This window comes from Caretta caretta, chromosome 3 (genome assembly GCF_965140235.1).
Source record: "Caretta caretta isolate rCarCar2 chromosome 3, rCarCar1.hap1, whole genome shotgun sequence".
Lineage (NCBI taxonomy): Eukaryota > Metazoa > Chordata > Testudines > Cheloniidae > Caretta > Caretta caretta.
In genome coordinates this window covers 99,642,044-99,664,532 of record NC_134208.1, presented here as the reverse complement: position 1 = coordinate 99,664,532, position 22,489 = coordinate 99,642,044, and the positions used below count along the sequence as shown (strand labels likewise).

The window sequence follows — 22,489 nt, the reverse complement described above, 5'->3', positions numbered from 1 at the left end:
TTTCTAGCCCAGTGAATATTTAATTATGTATGCAAAGTGGAACAGCTCAAGCAGGAGAGATTGAGAGAGTGACTCTATAGCCTGGTGGTGCTCTGAACCAGGCAGATCAGGGACTTGAATCAGGATATCCCACACCCCACCTCAGTGTCCTAACCAACTGGCTATTCTTGGATGGGTTGGTGTGTCTCTCTTTCTCACCAGAAAGTCCATCCTGAATCTGAGGAACCTTTCTGTGAAAAGTTTCAGGTTTGACTAATCAGCACTTTCCTGTTTAAAAACAAAAATTGTCAGAAATTCCTGACTGGTACCGAGTTCTTTACCCTCTGGTGAATTAAGGGCTTGTCTACATGAGGAAATGGATAGGAATAGCTAATGCAGAGCAAATTATTCACAATAGCTCCCCATTTGGACACTCTGATACGTGTGCCTTTTTCCTCAGTTAGCTTAATCTATTAAAGGAGGAAAGAGTACAAGCCTTGCCCCCCATGATTACCAACAAGTAAGGAGGCATAGCAGGGAGTGACAAGCATCCCCCTCATAACTAGAGGTTGCTTTACCCCCCCCCCCCCACCTGCCATCTCTGCTTTCCTCTTCTTCAGAGTTCCTCAGACAAAATCAACATGATCCATAGTCTTTCCCAGAACCGGGGCTCAATTCAATGGCAACAGTATTTTGTGTCTATCTGCCTCTCCACAGTCTGTTGCACATCACATCAGTTTGTATGACTCTTTCCAAATGACATGAAGGAGCTCAGCAATTGAATTCTAAACAATCTACCAAAGCTTTTGGGAACAAGTTTTAGGTATTCTCAATTTTCTGTGAAAGTGATGCTTAAATTGCTTCCTTTACCCCAGAGTCAGCAAGTGCACAAGCTGAAAGGCTGCCAATTTCAAACACACAAAGATAAAAAGACTTCTCCTTGCATGTTGCGGTGTCATTTATGACTGTGGGAAAGTGACTGTAAAAAATGCCACTAAATGAGAAGGGGTAGCATCTTACACCAATTTGCACCCACTTTGCCCTTGTGTAAATGACAACACAAGGCACAAGAGAGATCAAATTGAAAAAAATATTTTTTTAAATAGGAGAACTTCTTGTGAAAGTGTTAGTACTTTCCATCTACTGGTTGATTTTCAGAAATGTTTGGGTTTGATTATCTTGGATATACCCCAAGACATGTATAATATCTTCCTAAGCCCCATATCTAACTCAGACTTTTGATGCTCCTCCAAAGAAGTGAATCTAGCCTCTCCTAACTGGGCTCTGTATAGAGCATTGGAATCTTGTATATTCATAATCACAGAAGTTAAAGTCTGAAAATAATCCCCTTCTATTTCTGTCAGGGAATTCTAGACCCCAGGCTATGAGTGTTTTAGAAGTATGAAGAAATGGCTGACTTACCCATCCAGTATTGCAGATGATTCATTCAGCTGGGCTGCATGGTTCTCAGCCTGCAACACCTTTTCTGGAAGCATCCTGTCCTGAATATCTTGGGATAGATCGTCTATTTTATCCTTCAGCTGATCAGTGATCGGTTGTATCTTATCCCCCATGTCTTCCACATACTGAAAGCCACAAAACAAGAGTATTTAAAGAGCTGAATGCAAACAGCATAGCACTTTGCATATTGTTTCTGTATGAGATATAATCACATGTGTTTGGACATTTAATAAAACTTCAGTGAACTAATAAGGAAAAACACATCAGTGTTGAAACATGGGAACAATTAGGCTATTTTAAAAGCCACTATTCCATTGAAGACTTGACTGTCTTGAACTTGGTGTTCTTCCTTATTTCTTAATGATGTAAGAGAAAAGATAAAAACACACTTTATACACAACACTCACACACATGCACTCTTAGGGAGATATTTTCTAAATTATGGATGCAGAAATATTTATACTATGCTGTGGTGATATCCCTGAGATAAACTGCCAAGCCATATGACAAATTCTATTTATCATGCACCTTTGACTGACTCACCTACACTTTTGCTTATTAATCCATATCACTAAGGGCTACACTTTTGAAATAGCCATCACTTTCCCCCAAACAAATGACCTCAAGAGAGTTTCTAATCCACCCCCCCAAAAAAAAATATGGAATTTTCCCCCAAATTACATTTGTTTGAGGTGCAGGACAGAAATATTATTTCTTGGACCAGTGGCTGTTTTGAAATTAACTATTTTGCAAATTATCAGGGAGTGTATATTACTAAAGTATCAAACTGTAAAATCATAGCATTATAGACAAGTTATTGTAGAGGTTTCTAAAATATATTTATTTTAATTTTTCTCCATTAAAGGCCTCTCTAGCTTACACTGGTGAAAATCAGGAGTAACTGCATGAAAGAAATAAAGTTATAGCTAAACTAGCCTAAAACTGATACAAAAATAATGATGTTAAAGTTAAAACTCTCAAATATTTCTGAAAGCATTTTTTCTTCATGGCATATGAAGAATATATGGTGGCATGATTTGTTCTAATGTTTTATTGGCTGGAATGGTCTGAAGAATTTATTCGTTCAATCACTTCTTGTGACTAGTCCTCCCAAACACATGTCTATAGAAGTTTTAGGGTGGGATTTTCAAAAGCATTCAAGTGAGATAGGTACGCAAGTCCCATTGATCTACCTACCCCAAGGTCTGCAGCCACAGGCCCTTATGTAATAATTTCGTATGTTTCTTTTCTTTCTTGTGTTTCCACGCTCTTTTTATGTGTGTACATGTGCATCTAGACAATAGAGCCAAGGGTAGGACTGCCTATGGACTTCTTGCACCTGCTATTCTAAGGCCAGAATCCTTTGTTCAAACCTAGATGCCTAATACCACACTTACAGAAGCAGACAGCATCTGTAAAAAGTAAGGGATGCATATATATGCATTTGTGTGTAATACAATCAGATTGGGTCAACCTTGATCAGTTTATATACCAATTTATCCTTTACAACCAGGCTGTACACACAACAATGGAAAGCCAAGTGCTTCCAATTGAAATATTCCAACACTGATAAAGGTTGGATTAATTAGGTGTTCCTTTAATTATCCATTTAGCTACCTCAATGTGCCTACGCTCAAAAACCAAACCAAACCAAACCAAAACCACTCACCTCCACAGCTAAATTGATTTCATTTGCAAGACGGCTGGCTTCATCCAAGATGTCATTCCCTTCTTTTAGTGTTTTTTCGGCCTCTTGTCTTCTACTTTCTACAGCTTGCTTCCTTTTCTATAGGTTGAATCCACACAGTGAAATAAATTAATTAAGCAAAGGTAAAGCAGGAGTGGCCACGCACTCCAATACCCCTGCATTTTTTTCTGGGCCCCCCCACATGAAACTTCAGATACCTTCAGAGATATTAGAGCAAAAAATAAAAATACAGCATGTCTCAGTAGCAAAGATAGTCAATATCTGAGTTTTATATTGCCCCGCCACAGAACTGCCTCACCATAGCACTAGAGTAGAATGAGTTTGAAAAGTCAGAAATCCCAACCCTTTCTCTTCTTTTGATAGAGTTATTTTCCCCAAGTATGACAGTGAATTAGCCCAAAGCAAAATGTTGTGAAGATTCCTGAAGTATTCATATTAATTTTCATTCTTGCTTTTAATTGTTGATCCCACATTTAATAAAAGTTTCCAGTTTGTCGGGTTTGGGTTTTTTGACACCATTGCTTTATTAGTTTGTGAAGCAACCTTGGGACTTTCATGTTTCCAACTAGTGGATACTGCATACATTGCACAAGAGGGATGGCACTCATTTGTCTCTAGTTCAAAGTACTAGCTACATCATGTACAGAGCCATTAAGCATCACAGAGTAGATTGACAGCAGGCCATAAAATTGCATCATTCAGGCAAACAGGAAAGTGCAATGATGGCCACAAATTAAGAGAAAGGGAAAAAAGATGGAAATCTCAGAATGATGAAGAGAGCAAAACCATTGGTAGAGGGGACTCTTCACAGCATTCAGATAATTGTTATTACTTTATTAATTATTATTATTAATTGTATCATCTATTGTGTTAGGGAGTGCATAAGAACCTAGATAAAAGACAATCGCCCCATCTTCTCTGCTCTAACCCCATTGGAAGAGAAATGTAGAGCAGCTGATATTTTCTAACTTCTTTACAATACAGCATCTATCTGTAAATCAATCAAGCGCACAAACCTCTGATGAAAACTCAGGTCCTGGAACTCTAACCTCATCACTGTATATTAGGCAAAAGCACATCGAGAGCAACGAGAGTTTGAAACATTTATCTTCATTTATGTTTGACTCTGCTCTTTCTATCTTGGATAAATGCTTGTTAATGAAAAGTATAATGTGCTTTTCAAGTCTTTGCAATTAAAATTAAATCAGAAGCAGACTCCCTTGCTACCAAGGAGATCATTTATAACAGCTACTAACTACGCAAGATATACTTTGATTTATTACTCTTTAACATCTACACACCCAGTTCATTTCTTTCTAGAGGTGGGATATAAAGGTGAAAGTGCAAGGCTGCAAGATGCAAATAGAGGATAGTGAAGACTTTAATTGGTCTCTTGCTAAAACTTTAACCCAGGGTTTAAATTTTGCATAGGGACTTTTGTGGGTCTTTGCACTGGGATGAATTTCACCCCACATGCACTACAGGGATCCAGGGCATCCTTCACCTGAAATTTCTTAGAGTTCTATTTGCTTTTTAGAAGAAATAATAAGAATGATGAAGAGAGAAAAAAACATTCATTGAAGGGGCTCTTCACAGCATGTATATATTCTGCTGGTTGTAAAAAGTTCATGTGAACCAAAGGGGTCAGAGTTCCAGATTCTGGTCTAACACTCAAGATGGTGGTAAATCAAGGGTACCTGATCATCAGCACTAACCTCTATCACTGTCATGTTTCTTTGGTTGATTGCAGATAAGCGATTGGCCTCCCTAATTTTACTACTGGCTTCTCTCAGCAGGTCTCGAGCATCGTCAACCTTGTTTTTGTAATCTGCCATCTTGTCCCTGACCTCATTCTTGAGCTCCTCATTTTTCTCTGTGGGCTCTCCAAATAATTTCTTCACTTTGTTCAAAAGGGCTTCTGCATTTCTGCAATTCCCACCAACACAAACAAAAAACAGGCATAGAATTCAACTTCACCACACCCAGTAATCTCATCATTTTTAATTCCATAACAGCTGAAATATTCATTTGAAATAGAAGTGGAAAACAACTTTGAAGAGAGTACACATTTAGTAAAACAAAAGGACAAGTTCATATTAGATTTTCTTATGGAATTTTAAATTCGCCCTGAGTCCTTATTTAGAAAATGGTCTTCAGGGAAGTCTTTTTTTATATTATCATTTTTGCTATCTGACTGATGAAGTGAGTTTTTGTGAATCACTACACTTGTCAAAAAGCATCCCCTCATCCACATTAATGTGACAAGTGTCACAAAGTGGTCCATTACCTTGAATGGAGGGGACATGCCTGATCTGAAGCTGTCTCAAAGCAAAGCTTCAGACAAGCTGTGAGAGTCAGTTTGAAATAATTAATTCTGTTCCCTTTTTCTTTGTTACAAACAACCTCTAGAGGGTTAGACACTTTTTAAAATGAAAGCTGAGATTATGACATAGTCTCACGATTACAGGAGGTGGCGCTTTAAGAAAAATATCAACCATCACAAAATTCTTCATAAAATCATGAGAGTAGGAAAACTTTATGTGTAGCTATTTACTTTGGGGTTTTTGGTGAGAAAGTGGTGGATTTTTTTTTTTAATTAGGTTCAGTAACGTGCCCTTCATGTGGACTGGGAGGAATAGGATTACAGACCTGAATTCAAATTTAAACACTGAAATAAGAAGGGGGAAAAGCAACAACTGCAAGTAAAGTTCTATTGACTATAGGAGCAAGAAGATGACTTCAAAGGGAACAATTAAAACAGTCTTCTTCCTTACTTAGCACGTAGAACTTCATGGCAAACACAGGGAAGTGGGAGATCCTAGTCACTTGGGTCCTTGGGCAAAATCCTGAAAATTAGCCAACCAGAACCAGTGACTGTCCAAAATCATTTGATAAAAGAGTAAACATGATTAATTACTTCAAAGTAGTCATAAGAGTTGTAATCCCCTTCAAAATGGAAATGTTTCAAACAGGCTTTTTTTCCTGAAAACTATGAATTTTAAAAAGTATAAATACATCATTTTAAGGATAGCATTTTTAACCCCTTTCCCTTATAGAATGACTTAATACCTCCAGAAAGAGTCTGATTGGACAATTTCCAGAAAAACTTTTTTATGGTAATGCTAAAAAAACCCAACTTTTTGTTGAAGTCAATGGCAAAAGTCCTTTTGGCCTATAATACTTCAAATATGGAAAAACATATCCTTCTGAATGCCTTTGCTGGTGGATAATTTTACACAAATGTTAGCACTTTCAGGAATCCAAGGGCTACAAAATAGATATGAAATATCAGAATCCTTTTCTCTTATGTTTCGGTGACCTCCACTTTTGAAATCCCATCGGAATGGATTACGATCATATTAATCAGACTCATCTTATTGGGCTCAGGGGAGGTTGAAGCTTGTGGCCCTTCTACTTACTCTAACTCATCTTGGGCTGCCCTTTCTTGCACATTCAACTTTCTTCTTCTCAGTTCTCTCATCATTCTATCAATATCACTCTGCAGAGCCTGAAGGCTTTTCTCCAGGGTCTTGTCTTGGATTCGGAGCGTCTCATTCAGTTTTACAGCATTTTCATTTACAGCTGCAGATTTGGGGGCAAAACACACATATAGGAAATAAGTAAATAAAAGTGACACAGAGACTTTCAGCATCCGCACATCATCACCATCACCAAGGGAAATGCAATTTGCAATGGGTATTCCTGCTGTGAAATATAAAAGGCAGTTAATCCAACAATCAGTAACAAACGAGAAAATGACAGGTTTCAGAGGAACAGCCGTGTTAGTCTGTATTCGCAAAAAGAAAAGGAGTACTTGTGGCACCTTAGAGACTAACCAATTTATTTGAGCATGAGCTTTCGTGAGCTACATCACTTCACTGATGAAGTGAGCTGTAGTTCACGAAAGCTCATGCTCAAATAAACAAGAAAATGTTATATGTTCCATCAAATCCTTTATTGTATTTCACTTTCAGGCACAGTAATTAAAGTAAGGAAGCTTTATATCTAAAGTAAGAAATATATATAGAAAATAGGTACCAAACCCTGGAAACGTCAGGTGATTTCCTGAGTTACCCAGGAAAGAATTTTCTGTAGTATCTGGCTGATGAATCTTGCGCATATGCTCAGGGTTTAGCTGATCGCCATATTTGGGGTCGGGAAGGAATTTTCCTCCAGGGCAGATTGGAAGAGGCCCTGGAGGTTTTTCGCCTTCCTCTGTAGCATGGGGCACGGGTCACTTGCTGGAGGATTCTCTGCTCCTTAAACTACGATCTGAGGACTTCAATAGCACAGATATAGGTGTGAGGTTTTTTGCAGGAGTGATGGGTGAAATTCTGTGGCCTGCATTGTGCAGGAGGTCAGACTAGATGATCATGATGGTCCCTTCTGACCTAAATATCTATGAATCTATAATTTGGGACATTGAGCAGGGAGTGAGGGGGTGGGGCAAGAATGGAATGAAAAAGTGAAACGTAAATGAGTTTTAGAGGACGGTTTACTGTTTTTAAAATTCAAGTTTACTAACGATAAGAAGAATAAATGATGGAGATCCTCCTCTGAAAATGGAGAGCAAATGAGCACTGGTAAGAGAGCGCAAGCTTATGTGTTTATACACAGAAACACAGAAGGAGAGAAGGGGGGAAAAAGGCAAAGACTGCACAGTGGTGTGTATAAAAGTTTATGGGCATGTGTTCAAGATGGCTGAATTACTCATAAATGCCAAAGCCACTATGCAGGGCATCTCATTCTAGTACTGATAAAATATTTATGCCATAACACTCCATGGTATATTCAGAATATACTGTGAATAAAATTTTCTAAAGCATCTATATGACTTAGATGCTTAGAAGCCCCATTTTCAGAAATAATTTAGGCATTCTGGAGCAAAAGTTCCACTGACTTTCAATGCAAAGTGCCTTAGAATATGTCTACACTGCAGTCAGAGGTGTGACTGCAACATGGGCAGACGTACCCTAGCTAGCTCTCATCTAAAAGTAACAATAGCAGTGAAGCTGCAGTAGCAAGGGCTGTACAAGCCTGTCTAGGACCTCGGGTCTGTACTCTAGTGGCTAGCCCATGTTGTTGCAGCTTCAGTGATATTGTTGTTTGAGTTAGCTCTTTCAAAGCTAGCTTGGGTATGTCTACTTGTGCTGCCGTCATACCTGGGATTGCAGTGAAGACCTACCCTCAGTCTCTGTTGAAACTGGGACATAATCACTTTTGAAATTTTAATCCTACACCTTTAACAAAAAAGCATCAAAAGCTATTTCACAATTCATCAGAGAATTTTTAGTGATGTAAGTGTCATTGTTTTTTGTATTCCTTAAGCCCTAATCCTGCAAAGAACCCTGCTACGTGGGCAGACCCTTCCAGCTATGTGGAGCCTCAGTGACTTGAATGATACTCCATGCAGGCACAAGGGAATGCACACACAGAGATCACTGCAGGACTAGGCCCCGTTAGTTGCTATTAGCCCAACTGTATAGGTCTGAGCATATAACCAATTATATGAACTTTAGGGCATACTGCAAAGATTCTTTATTTGCTAGGTCTGTAGGGAAGGATGGGATTTGGGGGTGATATGGTATATATTTTGTTGTTTTAAATTTCTGGCTGGTTAATTTAAAGTTGGTGCATGTGATGGGCAGGAGAGGAGGCATGGGCTTTGCTGTGCTACTTATTCCTTGTAAGGACTGTTATTTTAAAAATATGTTCAGGGCATCCAAGGATGTGGATAGGCACCTGATTTTAATTTTTTTAATGGAAAGAAAAAGATAATTTAGGAATTCACTAAGATTTACCTAAAATAGAAATTACTGGACATAAGTTATATCTCACACCTAGAAACAAATGCTGTTTATCCAACTGTAAAGAAGACAATATGCACATCCTAGTCATGCTGAGTTGCAAGTTATCAGACTATAATGATGCTACTGCTCTGGGGCTGGATATTCCGTCTATGAACTCCAATAAGTGTATTTTGGGGAAATTCAAAATTTGAGGAGAAAAAAAAACATTTTACTGGCACATTTTGTTGTGGGTTTTAAAGATGGTTGTGTATAACTACTCACAGGCTTGGAAAGCAAGAAGTAGTCCAGTTAGTGAACATAGTGCAGATGAAGGAAAGATAAACAGCAAAAGCCATATATTCTATATTTATCACTATCACAACAGACAATATTACATTAGACAGAATATGTACTTTTCCTACTTAAGCATATATTTTATGTATTAAATATTTTGAGTTATCTGACAAACGTTCTGTTCTCATGCCAGACAAGGTGAGTGTCTGCTGGTGCACATGGTAGTAAGGCTTTGTATAAATGCCAGTTCATGAACTCTCTTTGTATAAATCAATACATAGAAATGGGAATTTCACTTGAGGCAGACAGGTAGCATCTTGTCAGTAGGATGGGTCAAAACTATGAAAGAAAACAAAGCACTTCTTGAACTATCCTGCCATAAGTCTGCAACAGTACATATTTACTTAATAGAATCATTGCAGTGTTTTATTCCTAGTTATTATCCTCTGCCTGTTTTGTTTATATGAATGCTTTTGTTAAGAGAGCACCCTGCCATAATGGAATGTTCCCCTTAGAGGAAAGTTACTGCTAACTCCTCAATAGTCAATCAGGAATCTTCAAGGTTGTGAGAACTTCATGAGATCAGACATTTAAGCGCAGCTCCATGGAGGTAATTAGGCACCTAACCGTCAGACTTAGGCTCCACTGAAATCCGCAAAACTCCCGCTCAGCTGCTGCCTACCCCTCTAGGTGCCCAAACTCACTTGGTGCCTACTTTTTTGCAGTAGAACTTCCCTTGGAGCCTCGGTTTCTGCCTTTGGGCATGTGCACTGCTGCTTTCCTCGAGGTGTCCTGGCACTTACCTCCCACCTAAGCCCCAGAGAGAGCCACAAACTGAAGGAAAACAGGTGTTCAGGCACTTAACATGCATGTGAGACCCAGTCTGACCAAGTACCATTCAAAACTCTGGGTGGGGGTCCCCATCTTATAACTTTTAGCCCAGTAGTTAGGGATATGGGAGACCCTTGTTCCATTCCCCCCTCTGCTCGATAGGGAGAAAGGATTTTAAAAGGCTCACAGATGGATACGCTAGCTGCCAGGCTAAAGAGTCACTCACTCTCACCTTCTCTGGTCCAACGGCTCTTCAGGTATTTATCCACCAGCAGCAGTTTTGTGTGGAGTGAGGCAGGCACATCAATCATTCTCACAAGAAACAATTTAGGATCCTAAGCTGTCTGACTCCTGGAAAGAGGTTCCCGGCTGTGGATCACTAGCAGCCCTTGGATATGGCGAATCGGGGTGACCGTTCAGGGTCCTGCACTTTGGGGGGCACCGTTGGCTAGTATGATTGGCCGGTGCGGTCAGTCCCAGAAGTGACGGGTCGGTCCCAGAAGTGACGAATTCAACACTTCTGCCCTGGGCCCCACACCCTGCTAGGGACAGCCCTGACTAGCAGAGACAGGCATCTCTCTGCCAGTCTGGACTTAGTTGCCAACTCTATGATAGGGGTGGGACTTAAGATACACCCCTCTCATCAATATCTCCCATTGGCTAGCTTAGGTGGCTCCCTGCCTAACATGCTGGCTTTTATGGATCACATTCTAAGGCACCTATTTCTCCTCATTAATTATATGGGAAGCCTAGGTGCCCAACTCAGGCTTTGTGGATCAGAGTGCTGTTCCTGCAATTTCCTAGGTGGATAAAATCAGGCATTGTGAAGCTTAGAGTTGGAACACCTAAGTCCTTCTGTGGATCCTGGCCTTAGTACCTAACATCTGCCAGGTTTGCATAGATGTACTTGTGGGCAAAACTTGCCCTTAAGTGTGATTCACAATGTTGGTTAACCCTGGATGTCGATTGGCTGGTAAAGAAGCGATGATTTATAATGAAAGTGGTGCCAGAAGCACATTTTCATCTGTTCTTAAAATACTGACTTGGCTACTGGTCAAACACATGGATTTTAAAATTAGTCTCTAAACTTCTAAGATATTATGTGTATTTGCTTCAACCCCATCAAAATCTTCTAATTCTATAAAAAGAAAAGGAGTACTTGTGGCACCTTAGAGACTAAAAAAATTATTTGAGCATAAGGTTTCGTGAACTACAGCTCACTTCATCGGATGCATTCCTCAGTGGGATCAGAGGCTAATGGCCTGTAGAAAGTGGTGTTGGAGAGCTGCCTACCAGCCTCTTGTTCATATTCCGACCTATTCATGATGACGACAGCCCCTCCTTTGTCAGCCTTTTTGATTATGATGTCAGAGTTGTTTCTGAGGCTGTGGATGGCATTGCGTTCCGCATGGCTGAGGTTATGGGGCAAGTGATGCTGCTTTTCCACAATTTCAGCCCGTGCACGTCAGCGGAAGCACTCTATGTAGAAGTCCAGTCTGTTGTTTCGACCTTCAGGACTTCAGGAGGAGTCCACCCAGAATCGTTCTTTTTGTGTTGGTAGGAAGGTCTCTAGGGGTTAGTATGCTGTTCAGAGGTGTGTTGGAAATATTCCTTGAGTCAGAGACATCGAAGATAGGATTTTCGGTCACCACAGAACTGTATCATGTTCATGGGGGTGGAGGGGCAGAAAGAGAGGCCCTGAAATAGGACAGATTCTTCTGCTGGGCGAAGAGTATAAGTGGATAGATTAACAATATTGCTGGGTGGGTTAAGGGAACCACTGTTGTGGCCCCTTGTGGCATGCAGTAGTTTAGATAGTTTAGTGTCCTTTTTCTTTTGTAGAGAAGTAAAGTCTGTGTTGTAAATGGCTTGTCTAGTTTTTGTAAAGTCCAGCCACGAGGAAGTTTGTGTGGAAGGTTGGTATTTTATGAGAGTATCCAGTTTTGAGAGCTCATACTTAATCTTTCCCTGTTTGCTGTACAGGATGTTGATCAGGTGATTCCGCAGTTTCTTTGAGAGCATGTGGCACAACCTGTCAGCATAGTCTGTGTCGTATATAGATTGTAATGGATTTTTTACCTTCGGTCCTTTTTGGTATGATGTCCATCTGTTTGCATTTGGAAAGGGAGATGATGTCTGTCTGTATCTGTATGAGTTTTTTCATAAAGTTGATAGATTTCCACTCCATATGGCTAAATTCAGTGCCTTGCATAATGACAGGTTTCAGAGTAGCAGCCGTGTTAGTCTGTATTCGCAAAAAGAAAAGGAGTACTTGTGGCACCTTAGAGACGAACACATTTATTTGAGCATAAGTTTTCGTGAGCTACAGCTCACTTCATTGGAATGGATTTGATGAAGTGAGCTGTAGCTCGTGAAAGCTTATGCTCAAATAAATTTGTTAGTCTGTAAGGTGCTTCAAGTACTCCTTTTCAGACTAACACGGCTGCTACTCTGAAACTTTTTAATTCTATGTTACCAGTTTTCCCTGGAAACCTGCTGGAAGCATCTTCTGTGGTGGTTCCAAACATTGGACACAAACTTTGTGGAGCAACAGGTTTGGCTTGTCATCCTTCAAACTCACTTTTGTCTGAGAGCAAGGAGTCTTCACTTTTGTAGCCATGTTGGTCCCAGGATATTAGGGACACAAGGCAGGTGAGGAAATATCTTTTATCGGACCAACCTCAGTTGGTGAAAGAGACAAGCTTGTCTCTTTCACCAACAGAAGTTGGGCCAATAAAAGATATTTCCTCACCCACCTTGAGTGCAAGGAGCTCAGCCTCATTCTATTTAAATCCACTTTGAAAACTGCAGCTCTTTTCATGTTTTTTTAACACTTACTTGTTTTATGTCAGGGTTGCAAGATCAAAAGATATTTTAAATAACTGATGAGTTCTACCAGGTGGAGCACATTGGGATGCATGTCATGAAAGTCAATATAAAATTAATCTATAGTATAGTCTGGTGACAAAAATGAGTATTTGTTTTTAAATGGATAGGCTATATTCTGCTGTAAGTAACACCCCTGCAACCCCACTGAAAACAATGAGGGGTAGTAAAAGTCTAATAGGAGAGCTGAATGCAGCCCAATATTTCTCAAATTAAACTGCAGTTAATTATAAGAAGCCATGTTTTTCAAGTGTGTTTACCTTTCTCTTATTTTATAGCTTTGTAGAGTATTTAGGTTTTGCTTCCCAAAGCTGGCTGCTATCTTTCTGCTCATGATTCTCAACTGCATTTGTAGGTGCAGAGAATCAAGTTCTTGGAGAAGAACTGGCTCAATGCCACTATTCATGGCTAGGACTCACTTGCAAATTCCAAACAGCAGATGTTCATTAGCAGCAAGTAGTAATGTATTTTTGAAGTCATTCTGAGAAATTAAGATGTAGCCTCAATGCACCAAGTGAAATGATAAAATTATAAGAGGCTTTTTTGTTCCGTCCAAATGAATTTTTTTTAACTGCCTTCAAAATAAACAGCTAAGCAGAAGGCACCCATTAGTTATGTAATCATAATAGCTGTTCTTCAAGAACTGGAACATTCCTGAAGGAACACTTCCAATTTCTTGCTCGTCTGTGCTTACAATTACCAATCCACTAACGGTTGTTATGAACTGCACCCTGTTGATTACAGAAGTCTGCAGATAGTTGGCTGGAGTTCCTTAGCCTGACTCTTAAATCACAGGATGTCTACCAGCTAATGCTCTCTCTTTCTCCCTCTCTCTCATTGTCTCTTTCCCTACTTCCTTTCAATTTCCATGAGGAGCAACTGCCATAGTTTTCTTTTTCCAATACCTTCTGCAGCCTGGAGCGTGTCCTTGATGAACTGTCCAAGAGACTGGGCTCTGTCATTACTCCTCTCAGCAGCCTGCCCGGTTTGTTCTCCATCTGCCGTCACCTTGGTAGCCTAGTGATCCAAATTGAGGAAAAGTATAATTAATGGACATGACAAGACTGCACCAGGAGATATTCCAACTGGCTGAATCCACTTGCAAATCTTTCCTCGAGCAAAAGGCAAATCGATGAATTATTGATCAGATGTACGAGAAATGACACACACTGCTCAAGTACACAATTACATTTTATTTCCTCTTCCATTAAATGGAAATTGGAGGGCTTTATTTTTGGTTCTTGGAAATGCTAGTTGTGTGGAACAGCACACAAAGGGACTCAAGTTGAGAACATTCTTTGAATGTGTTTAAAGGAATATTGTTCAAAAGCTTTTAATGGATATTTCAGGGCGTACTTCCACTAGTTTCACTATGTGATTGATTTCCTGATGACAGAGTGCAGTATACACAGCACTCCCTATCTGGTACCTCCCCTGAGGTGTTTTTGAAGAAGACATGGCCTGTCTCAGTAAGTTAGTAGAATTTTAAATCAATACATTAATTAACTGGAGGAAGAAAGAAAAAGAGAAAGAAAAGGAAGAAGAATTACTCTTTCATTCATTTTACTTAAAATCTTTTGTATATAACATTTTCAAGTGATCAATACAGTTTTGACTACGACCACCTTCATGATTTATAGTTTTAATGAATCACAACAGATCAGGATGGAGATGAACATCAAACACAAGTCTGACAAAGCACTAGTCAGAAAAAAAAACATCCAAATACATTCATATTTATTTTTAAATTCAAAAATCCCTATTTATAATACACCTACATTCATCATACGATATCTGACCATTTCTTGCAAACATTTCATATACTGAGTGCAAACACTATTTCATGGAGGAAAATAAGCTGTTTGTGTAGGAATGTGATTGCCCAGAAGGAACATCCCAGGCAACAGGGCATCATGCTCTCTCCAGTTCCTGGGAAAGGGTTGAAAGATCTACATGACCTGGAGCAAGCTTACATTTTATCTGGCTACAGCTATGCAAATCCTGTTCTCAGTTATGAACAAGCATTGCAATAATCTAGTCCAGGGAAATTAATGACACTTTAAAACTCTGAGTCTTGTCCAAGCTGGCTGTGTGTGAATCCTTACTTATCACACTAGATCTTGCCCAATCCCTAAATCTGCTCAGGAAAACTGAATACTTGTTACTGCACAGAAATGGCTTTAAAAATCCAAGAAGTACAATAATGTATAGTACTTAAAGCATAAATGGCCAAACTTGTCCTTGAAATAAAATCCATGGATGATTTTGGTCTATTATACTGACCTGCTTCACAGTAATTACAACATAGGTAATTTACATTAAAAATGGTTGAGGTGAGTAGAAGCATCAGTCTTACACTGACCATTAAAAGAACATGGGCTCGTCACTTCTATGCAAGTTATGCCTGTGTTACTGGATGATCAAACCTTTAAAATGTGCCTCAGAGGCAGAACTTGCTGGGTAAATTATACAGGGCATCCAGTACAGGTGATTGGTGGATGTACCTGGTGTTGATGGACCACTGGTCTAATCCAGGATGGCATTTCTGATGTCATTTTGTTCCTCATGTATTTGAGAATTGTCCTATTATTTATCGTCACATCTTCTGCAATCATCCTTTTATTCTCTGCCTTTGATTTTCCTAGAATGTTTTACATGCACTTCACTTTGTTCTATAATATTCTTGTCCTTCACTACAAATGATGTTTTATAACTTGCATATACCTTTCTTATCCTTGATTACTTTTTTCACATTCACATTAATTCAGATTGGCCTTTTTTAACTCTCACTATTTATGGCTGTATGCCATGTATTATATTTTGGCGCAAATTAATCTGTCTTTGAACAGTTTCCATTTCCCCTCTGTGACCATTCCCTTAACTCTTTAAATGCATTCAGCTCCACTGAATGCTTCTTGTATTCAACCATAATTTGCTCTACTGGAAAATAAATTTTTCACTTTAATTTTTCTCTTTTTTGGACTAACTTCAACTCTACAAACCAAATTAAATAACCGATAGCATCACTCAGACGCTGTCTCACCATAACATAGACAATCAGGGGTCACTCTTTGTTAGTAAAGTGCCAACTATTTGCCATGTATTGAGTTCATTAGAATTCCCCATATCTACGGGGCAGGCTTCAACTGAAGAAAACACTGCTAATATTGAAAGTTACATCTCAAACTCCTTTCTGAGAAACTACCAAAGCCAGCCAGATAAGAACTAGAGGAAGGTGGTAGAGTGACATCCATGAATGAGTTTTTAAACAGGGTTGCGGGGGCTTCAAAAGTTACAGAATTTTAGACACAAGGTAAACCCTTTGGGATAACAAGGATCTATCCCAGGGAAATTCAGGAAGAGGGAATGTTTTTAAGTATCTTGTGTGGCTAGGGTTCACAGGTGGCACACATCCATACAGATATAATCTTTATTCTCCACTGCATTTGGATCCCTTTCTGCCAAATCTGAAATCCACACAAATATTACCCTCAGCCCTCAGCCCTACTTCTCCCTCTGTGCAATAGAATCTCCTAATACCATCTGCTCTGACTGAAGGGACTCATACTATGGTGCTGCTTCCATCCGCTGCATGCCACCAGGGGAATAGCTCTACCAAGAGCTTCTACCGAACACATGCTTTAGGTGGAGTGAACATGCAACGCAGACATATATTTGGCTAATTCAGGTGGGCTGCACAGAGGCAGGGTTTGGCCCCCCTTCAAGTACCTCCTGCTATCTACAGCCAACGTTGCCTCGGCCACCTACTTTTCCAGATCCAGCAACGGGGTTTTCTTAGTCGTCGCGGCTGTCATGGATGGATATAGGGACGTCCTGATTTGCAGGGTAAGGTGTGGGTGAAGAGGTTTTCTGACTCTCTCTGGGAAGCTCAGCCCTTACAGTTGCAGTCCCCAATACACCACCTTAGTCTCAGGGCATGGCTACGCTTGCCGATGTAGAGCACTTTGAGTTCAACCCGCCTTCGGAGAGCGCAGTAGGGAAAGCGCTGCCGTCTGTCCACACTGACAGCTGCAAGCACACTGGCGCAGCCACATTTGCGGCACTTGCAGTGGCATTGGGAGCGGTGCATTATGGGCAGCTATCCCAGCATGCAAGTAGCTGCAATGTGTTTTTCAAATGGGGGGTGGGGTGGGGTGGAGAGTGACAGGGAGTATGTTGTGTGTATGTGGGGGGAGAGAGAGTGGGTTTTTGGGGGGCTGAGAGCATGTCAGTATGCTGTCTTGTAAATTCAGACAGCAACAGACACCCCTTAGCCCCCTCTCTCACACATAGCATTCCACAGTAATGGTTGCTTTGTCTCGGAGCAGATAAGCAGCCGGCTCTCAGAAACGGAGCTTTCAAAGGGCATTTCCGCATTCCTGCAGCCAATTCCAAACAATGACAAGAGTGGCCACTTGATTTAAGGGGATTATGGGACATTTCCGGAGGCTGATCAGAGCGCAGTAAAGCAACACCTCGTTCACACTGGCGCCGCGGTGCTCCAGCGAGGGTGAAGCAAACATTATTCCACTTACCGAGGTGGAATACCAGCAGCGCTGTAGCTGCGGAGTCAGAGTGCTCTACGTGCCTTTCCAGTGTGGATGGGTAGTGAGCTAGTGCACCCAGGGCTCCTTTACTGTGCTGTAACTCACAAGTGTAGCCAAGCCCTCCATGAGGGTGGACTGTAAGAAATGAGTGAATGGAAATGTGAGTGAGGGAGAATAAAGTTAAATGGAAAGCCTGAAGGGGAGAAAAAAATGAGCTGATGGAAAGGGAAGAATGAAGCAAGCACCTGCAAGCTAATGAGGTGTGAATGTGAAGGTGAATGAATTGGCAATGAATATGAATGTAGATGAATGAGGGAGTATGGATGGAGGAGAAGACAGCAGGGAGAGATAGGAGGATGGCAGCCACTCTGGAGGGGAGGAAAGAGTGGATGAGAAGTTGTTCTGACTGACCAAACACAATGAAGGGGTTGCAGAAGGTTAAATACTGTGTTCTCCTGACCTTTACATTAAATGTATGGCAATTTTCTTCATGAACCCCTAATCTAGAAAATATCATTTCCCCTGCTTGCAGTTATAAGAGTCCTCTTCTATTTAAGGTCTGTGATGCCTAAGACCTTATAATTTGTATTAAAAGATGAAAATAAAGAGATAATGAATGAGCCTGCTTTACATTACTATTTGGAGTACACACACACTCCCTCTCTTCAGGCACATGCACACATGTGCACACACACACACAAACACACACACTGTAATTCTGAAGGGATTTACAAAATAATATACTTATATAAAATGTACACAGGCAATAGCCAAAACCACTATCTTAAAGTGGCTTAAAACTACAACACAGGACTCTCTTTAGGGAAGGAGTCTAAAATTACATGGAACTTTTAAAATTTCAGGGGAATACTCAGCAGCTGATGTTAGCAATACAACTCTCAGTGTCATCTGTGTGTGTTAATTAATGTCCAGAGCAGCAATTCAACTACTTTGCTGAATATCGTCTCTCCAGGTCTGCCAGTCCTATATATTAATGTTCCATCAAATACTTGGAACTTCAGCACTTCTGATATCAATTCCCCTTCTTAGAGTTCTCGACCATTAGGTGGCACACTTTATATTCTTTTCCTTTCAGACTCTCTCTCTGATGACCTAACAATATTCCAATCTCTGCACTGAAGCTCTAATCTGAAATAAAAGCTTTCCTAATAAAAGGAATAACTAGCACATAGAATTGACATCCAGAGATCCTCAGCTCCCCAAAATAAAAAAGTGTTTTAAAAATTATTTGATTTATCGCTGTAAATGCCATTGCCATTTTGATAGCCCCACTGATTGACTCTTTGTGATAACTAGATTTGATTTTAAATCAGAAATTTCTCTGTCTTGCTGTGCAATTCTTAAGTGGAAACTGAAACAACTCACAGTGCTGTATAGCAGTGGTTCTCAACCTACAGCCTGCTTGCAGCCCAATCAGCACACAGCTGCAGCCCATGTGACATCCTGAGGGCCATACAAGTAGTATATATATATATATTGTGTGGATGCAGTCCACATGAGACATAGAGAGCTGCATATGTGGCCCACAATGGTAAATTGAGAACCACTGTTGTACAACCAAATGAGAAATGAACTACCACAACAAACAGATCATTTGTCTATTTAAAACAGGAAAAACCAAAATGCAGAAATTGCAAAACTTTTTCTATAATATGTCTGAGACCTCCTGGGCACTTTGCAACTCCATCACAAATGCTGAGTGAACCTGTGGTACCCGTGTGTGAGAGGCAATCCTACAAACACATGTTTATTATTTCTCTGAAATATTCAGGCCCAGGGGATTTGAAAGAGAAAACTATGCTTTTGAGGGACTGATAAAAAATGAGGAGTCTTTGTGGCACCTTAGAAACTAACACATTTATTTGGGCATAAGCTTTTGTGAGCTATAACCCACTTCATCAGATGCATGGAGTGGAAAATACAGTAGGCAGGTATAAATACACAACACATGAATAACTGGGAGTTGCCTTACAGAGTGGGGAATCAGTGCTAACGATGCCAATTCAATTAGGGTGGATGTGGCCATTTCCAATATTTGACAAGAAGGGGTGAGTATCAACAGAGGGAAAATTATTTTTTGTAGTGACCCAGCCACTGCCAGTCTTTATTCAGGCCTAATTTGATGGTGTCAAGTTTGCAAATTAATTCCAGTTCCGCAGTTTCTTGTTGAAGTCTGGTTCTGAAGTTTTTTTGTTGAAGAATTGCCACTTTTAAGTCAGTTATTGAGTGTCCAGGGAGATTGAAGTGCTATCCTACTGGTTTTTAAATGTTTTTTGAATGTTACAATTCTTGATGTCTGATTTGTGTACATTTATTCGTTTGCGTTGAGACTGTTCAATTTGTCCAATGTACACGGCAGAGGGGCATTGCTGGCACATGATGGCATATATTACATGTATTTATACCTGCCTACTGTATTTTCCACTCCATGAATCTGATGAAGTGGGTTATAGCCCACGAAAGCTTATGCCCAAATAAATTTGTTAGTTTCTAAGGTGCCACAAGGACTCCTCATTGTTTTTGCTGATACAGACTAACACGACTCTGAAAAGGGACTCATGGACTCCGAGCCGAAAAGGGACCACTGTGATCAGATAGTCTGACCTCCTGTATAACACAGGCCGTAGAACTTCCCCAAAATAATTCCTAGAGCAGATCTTTTAGAAAAACATCCAATCTTAATTTTAAAATTGTCACTGATGGAGATTCCATCACAGTAACCCTTGGTAACTTCTTCCAATGGTTAATTGCTCCCATTTAAAATGTGCACCTTATTTCCTGTCTGCATTTGTCTAGTTTCAACTTCCAAGCCCTTGGATCATGTTATGCCTTTCTTTGCTAGACCGATGAGCCCAATATTACATATTTGTTCTCCATGTAGGTGCTTATAGACTGTAATCAAACCTATACACTTCCAACAGTGGTCATGCTAGTGCCAAATACAGAAGTAAAATAACTTCTTTACTGCTACTCGAAATTCTCCTCTTTATGAATCTCCTGATCGTGTTAGTTTTTTTGGCTACTGTGTCACACTGGGAGCTCATGTTCAGCTCCACCACAACCACCATGTCTTTCTCAGAGTCACTGCTTCCCATGATACAGTCCCCCATGCTGTAAGTATGGCCTACACTCTTTATCCCTAGATGTATACATTTAGCCATATTAAAACACATATTTTTGCTTGCACCCCATAATACAAAGTGATCCAGATCGCTGTGAATCAGTGACCTACTCTCTTCATTATTTAACAATCCCCCAACTTTTGTGTCATCTTCAAATGTTATCAATGATGATTTTATGTTTTCTTCCAAGTCACTGATAAAAATGTTAAATACTGTATGGCCCAGAACTGATCCTCACAGGACCCCACACAAGCTTGATGATGATTCCCCATTTACAATTATACCTGGACACCTGTCATAAGAACATAAGAATGGCCATACTGGGTCAGACCAAAGTTTCATCCAGCCCAGTATCCTGTCTACCGACAGTGGCCAGTATAATGATCAGTGATCTCTCTCCTGCCATCCATATCCACCCTCTGACAAACAGAGGCTAGGGACACCATTCCTTACCCATCCTGGCTAATAGCCATTAATGGACTTTGCCTCCATGAATTTATCCAGTTCTCTTTTAAACCCTGTTATAGTCCTAGCCTTCACAACCTCCTCAGGCAAGGAGTTCAACAGGTTGACTGTGTGCTGTGTGAAGAACTTCCTTTTATTTGTTTTAAACCTGCTGCCCATTAATTTCATTTGGTGGCCCCTAGTTCTTATATTATGGAACAAGTAAATTACTTTTCCTTATTCACTTTCTACACACCACTCATGATTTTATATACCTCTATCATATCCTCCCTTAGTCTTCTCTTTTCCACGCTGAAAAGTCCTAGCCTCTTTAATCTCTCCTCATATGGGACCCGTTCCAAACCCCGAATCATTTTAGTTGCCCTTTTCTGAACCTTTTCTAATGCCAGTATATCTTTTTTGAGATGAGGGGACCACATCTGTACGCAGTATTCAAGATGTGGGTGTACCATGGATTTATATAAGGGCAATAAGATATTCTCTGTCTTATTCTCTATCCCTTTTTAAATGATTCCTAACATCCTGTTTGCTTTTTTGACTGCCACTGCACACTGCGTGGACATCTTCAGAGAACTATCCACGATGAATCCAAGATCTTTCTCCTGATTTGTTGTAGCTAAATTAGCCCCCACCATATTGTATGTATAACTGGGGTTATTTTATCCCATGTGCATTACTTTACATTTATCCACATTAAATTTCATTTGCCATTTTGTTGCCCAATCATTTAGTTTTGTGAGATCTTTTTGAAGTTCTTCACATTCTGCTTTGGTCTTAACTATCTTGAGCAGTTTAGTATCATCTGCAAACTTTGCCACTTCACTGTTCACTCCTTTCTCCAGATCATTTATGAATAGGTTGAATAGGATTGGTCCTAGGACTGATCCTTGGGGGAACACCACTAGTTACCCCTCTCCATTCTGAAAATTTACCATTTATTCCTACCCTTTGTTCCCTGTCTTTTAACCAGTTCTCAATCCATGAAAGGATCTTCCCTCTTATCCCATGACAACTTAATTTATGTAAGGTTTCAGAGGAACAGCCGTGTTAGTCTGTATTCGCAAAAAGAAAAGGAGTACTTGTGGCACCTTAGAGACTAACCAATTTATTTGAGCATGAGCTTTCGTGAGCTACAGCTCATGCTCATGCTCAAATAAATTGGTTAGTCTCTAAGGTGCCACAAGTACTCCTTTTCTTTTTAATTTATGTAAGAGCCTTTGGTGAGGGACCTTGTCAAAGGCTTTCTGGAAATCTAAGTACACTATGTCCACTGGATCCCCCTTGTCCACATGTTTGTTGACCCCTTCAAAGAACTCTAATAGGTTAGTAAGACATGATCTCCTTTTACAGAAACCATGTTGACTTTTGGGCAACAATTTATGTTCT

General features: G+C 40.1%; 1 protein-coding gene across 3 annotated transcripts in view; it reads right to left on the bottom strand.

Annotated features, from left to right (window-relative positions):
- Positions 1-22,489, bottom strand: part of LAMA2 (laminin subunit alpha 2) — a 476,685-nt gene that overhangs the window by 81,484 nt on the left and 372,712 nt on the right. For all 3 annotated transcript variants that reach the window (XM_075126729.1, XM_075126730.1, XM_048844580.2), the window contains 5 exons: positions 13,854-13,965; positions 6,568-6,730; positions 4,864-5,074; positions 3,110-3,226; positions 1,402-1,565 (listed from right to left, as the gene is read on the bottom strand). In XM_075126729.1, coding sequence (XP_074982830.1) covers positions 1,402-1,565; positions 3,110-3,226; positions 4,864-5,074; positions 6,568-6,730; positions 13,854-13,965 — 767 coding nt within the window. The remainder of the gene's footprint in view (positions 1-1,401; positions 1,566-3,109; positions 3,227-4,863; positions 5,075-6,567; positions 6,731-13,853; positions 13,966-22,489) is intronic.